The sequence below is a fragment of the Gavialis gangeticus genome, unplaced genomic scaffold (genome assembly GCF_001723915.1).
Source record: "Gavialis gangeticus isolate Ggan-Ray unplaced genomic scaffold, GavGan_comp1, whole genome shotgun sequence".
NCBI classification, from domain to species: Eukaryota; Metazoa; Chordata; order Crocodylia; family Gavialidae; genus Gavialis; species Gavialis gangeticus.
The window spans coordinates 35,187,920-35,190,549 of record NW_017729027.1 but is presented as its reverse complement, the minus strand read 5'-3'; the positions used below and the strand labels follow the sequence as shown (position 1 = coordinate 35,190,549).

At 37.2% G+C, this 2,630-nt stretch overlaps 1 protein-coding gene across 3 annotated transcripts in view; it reads right to left on the bottom strand.

Annotated features, from left to right (window-relative positions):
- HMGCLL1 (3-hydroxymethyl-3-methylglutaryl-CoA lyase like 1) overlaps window positions 1–2,630 on the bottom strand; it is a 117,992-nt gene that overhangs the window by 59,585 nt on the left and 55,777 nt on the right. For 2 of the 3 annotated variants that reach the window (XM_019520554.1, XM_019520556.1), the window contains one exon: window positions 1,528–1,716. In XM_019520554.1, coding sequence (XP_019376099.1) covers window positions 1,528–1,716 — 189 coding nt within the window. Of the gene's footprint in view, window positions 1–180; window positions 292–1,527; window positions 1,717–2,630 lie in introns of those variants that run through there. The other variant, XM_019520557.1, reaches the window with a different exon arrangement.

Genomic DNA, 2,630 nt, shown 5'->3' with positions numbered 1-2,630 from the left:
CAACAGGAGGCATATAATATCAGACCTCTCATATAATATTCTAGTAAGTTATCACTGTTTGCTAGAATATGCTACACAAGGCTTTTAATTTATCCAGGTGTTAAACAGGTGCATAGTACTGTAGTGTTGAAGATCAGACAAGTTCAAGCTTATCCAGTATTAGCAAGATAATGTTCTCTCTCACTTACCAGAGCTACTATTTGTATTTAATGTTTGTATGTGACATGCCAGTCAGGGATCCAAACCTTGTTGTGCTAAACAGTATTCATATATAAAAAAAGACAAGTTATGCTGCAAAGAAATTAAAGTCATAAGGCATAGCAATAGCCATCTGAAGCAGTAGAAGACGGGGAGTTAGGACAAAAATGAAACAAGTATACGTTTTACAATAAATAGCAGCATCAATACACCCTCGTCATTATTGAGTGTTTAGTAGGTATCATGACAGCCATATTTTTTTAATGGATTTAAAAAACGCTTTGTGAACTTCTCTGGAGAACTCCACCCATGCACAAGGATCTTTGTGTTCTAGCTACAGCATCTGCAACTGAAGTTTACTGCCAAAATAACCCTTTATTTATTCCACCATCTATGCACATTTGCAACAGAATAAGCACATGTTGGTGAACAGTAACTACCATGAGTAAATGAACCACTTGTAATGGATATAGAAATTTATTCTTGTATAAACAAGAATAACTTGTATAACTTGTATAAACAAGTACTAGATGACTGTGCAGTAACCCTCATTACTGTACAGTAGCTCCAACGAATGGCTTTTTCTTGACACTGACTGCACTTCAGCCTGAGACTACTGACCAATAGCGTCATGTCACACTTTATGCCATGCAGCAGTACTGTGCAGTAGTAGTCTCAGACTACCGTGCAGTCAGCATCTCACGCAGATGCGGCCAAAGACCAGCAGTGGCTTCCTGACTGGAATATTTCCTGTTACTCATCATGGTTGTTATCATTATTATAATTGATGATACTGTCACTTTTGAATTAATGCCACATATCTTCTGTAGGGCGGCGCCTGCGCACTCACTCACACACACCACAAGAAAAATGTGCTTCAAAATAATATTTCTTTAAAATTACCAGAGAATGAAACACAATTAGTACAGAACATTTCTTGCAAGAACAACACGCTTCCAACAAAGTTGTGCAAAAACATGCTTCCTCCTTGCAGTCCACTCAGATCAAAGGCACAATATCACCACACTGTCTCTTGAAGGTTACATGTGGCATTGAAGGCCTTATAACAGATAAAGATATATAATTGACAGTTCCCACATAGGAAAGTTCCAGATAGTGTTTTGATATGCTCTCAGTATAAACAAAAGTAATAACGACACAAAATATACAGAATGACTGGTGTTTTAGGAAAGTTAGTAAATGCATGTTGCTTTCTGTTTCTTTGATCTCTAACAGGCTGGGGGTTTTTTTAATTGTTCATTTGAATTAAACTGCAGTCTTTACAGTTTATAATAATAACAATATCAGGAAAGAAAGAATCTGAATTACCTGCATAGCTGTGAGAATATTGGCTAAAGCCTGGCCATATGTGTCATGACAGTGAACAGCAAGAGCTGTCAGTGGGATTTCCTTCATAACAGCTTCCAACATTCTTTTCATACTTCCAGGAGTCCCCACACCAATTGTATCTGCTAGCGAAATCTCATAGCAGCCCATGCTGTACAGTCTTTTACAGACCTGATTAGAAATAGAAACACTTGCTGAATTGGCAAGATACAATAAGAACAAGAAATAATGGTTAAACTATATGGTAACAATATTTGTATATGTATTGGTGGATCATGAGTTCTTTTATACCAGTCTATTGAGCTAAAATCCTGGTTGATCAGTGCAAACTTCCATTCAAGAGAACTCTGTGCTCACCTCCTTCTCATAATCCTTCTATGATGACTCTATGCATAGAATAACCTTCTAAGCCAAATTCATCATCATCCTTACCCCTCATTTTTTCTTAATCCAAAATTTATATTTATAGATTAAACTTCGCCCCAAGCCATTCCCCAAATTTTCCACTCCTTTGGGGATTTCTTGGCTCTTCTATCTTTATGTATTCTTTTAGTTGCACATTCTTCGGGATTAAATCTTGCCTTTATGTTTTCTTACTACACAGCACCAAGCTCATGGTCTTTACTAAGACAAGAAATAACCACTTGGAGACTTAATTTGCATACCTTTTTGTCATTAAAAGCACCAATGAAAATCAAAGTTTTAGAGTTTGGGATGCAGAAGAACCAATCTCTGTACTGTTTGATTATTCAGAAACTACAGGCTTGGAGCATGGTAACTGAGTGGTTAGGTCATCCTGCTTTAGATTGAAAGGCACAATTTAGCTCTGCTTCAGTCAGTCCAGTTGTAAGTGGGTAACTGACCATTCAGGCTGGGAAATCAAAGGCATCTGGAGATAAGGCTAACCACACCACTCCCTTGTGTGCCCTTGGCTTGTAGCCTCAAGGATATAAGTATAAAAGAAGTAATGGACAAATAAATGCAGCCATAGGGTTGTTTGGGGAGTATTTGTTTTTGTTTTCATTTTTTACTAACTGGCTTTAAACAATAAACTATAAACTGCAGATATGTGAAGTGGAATTGCT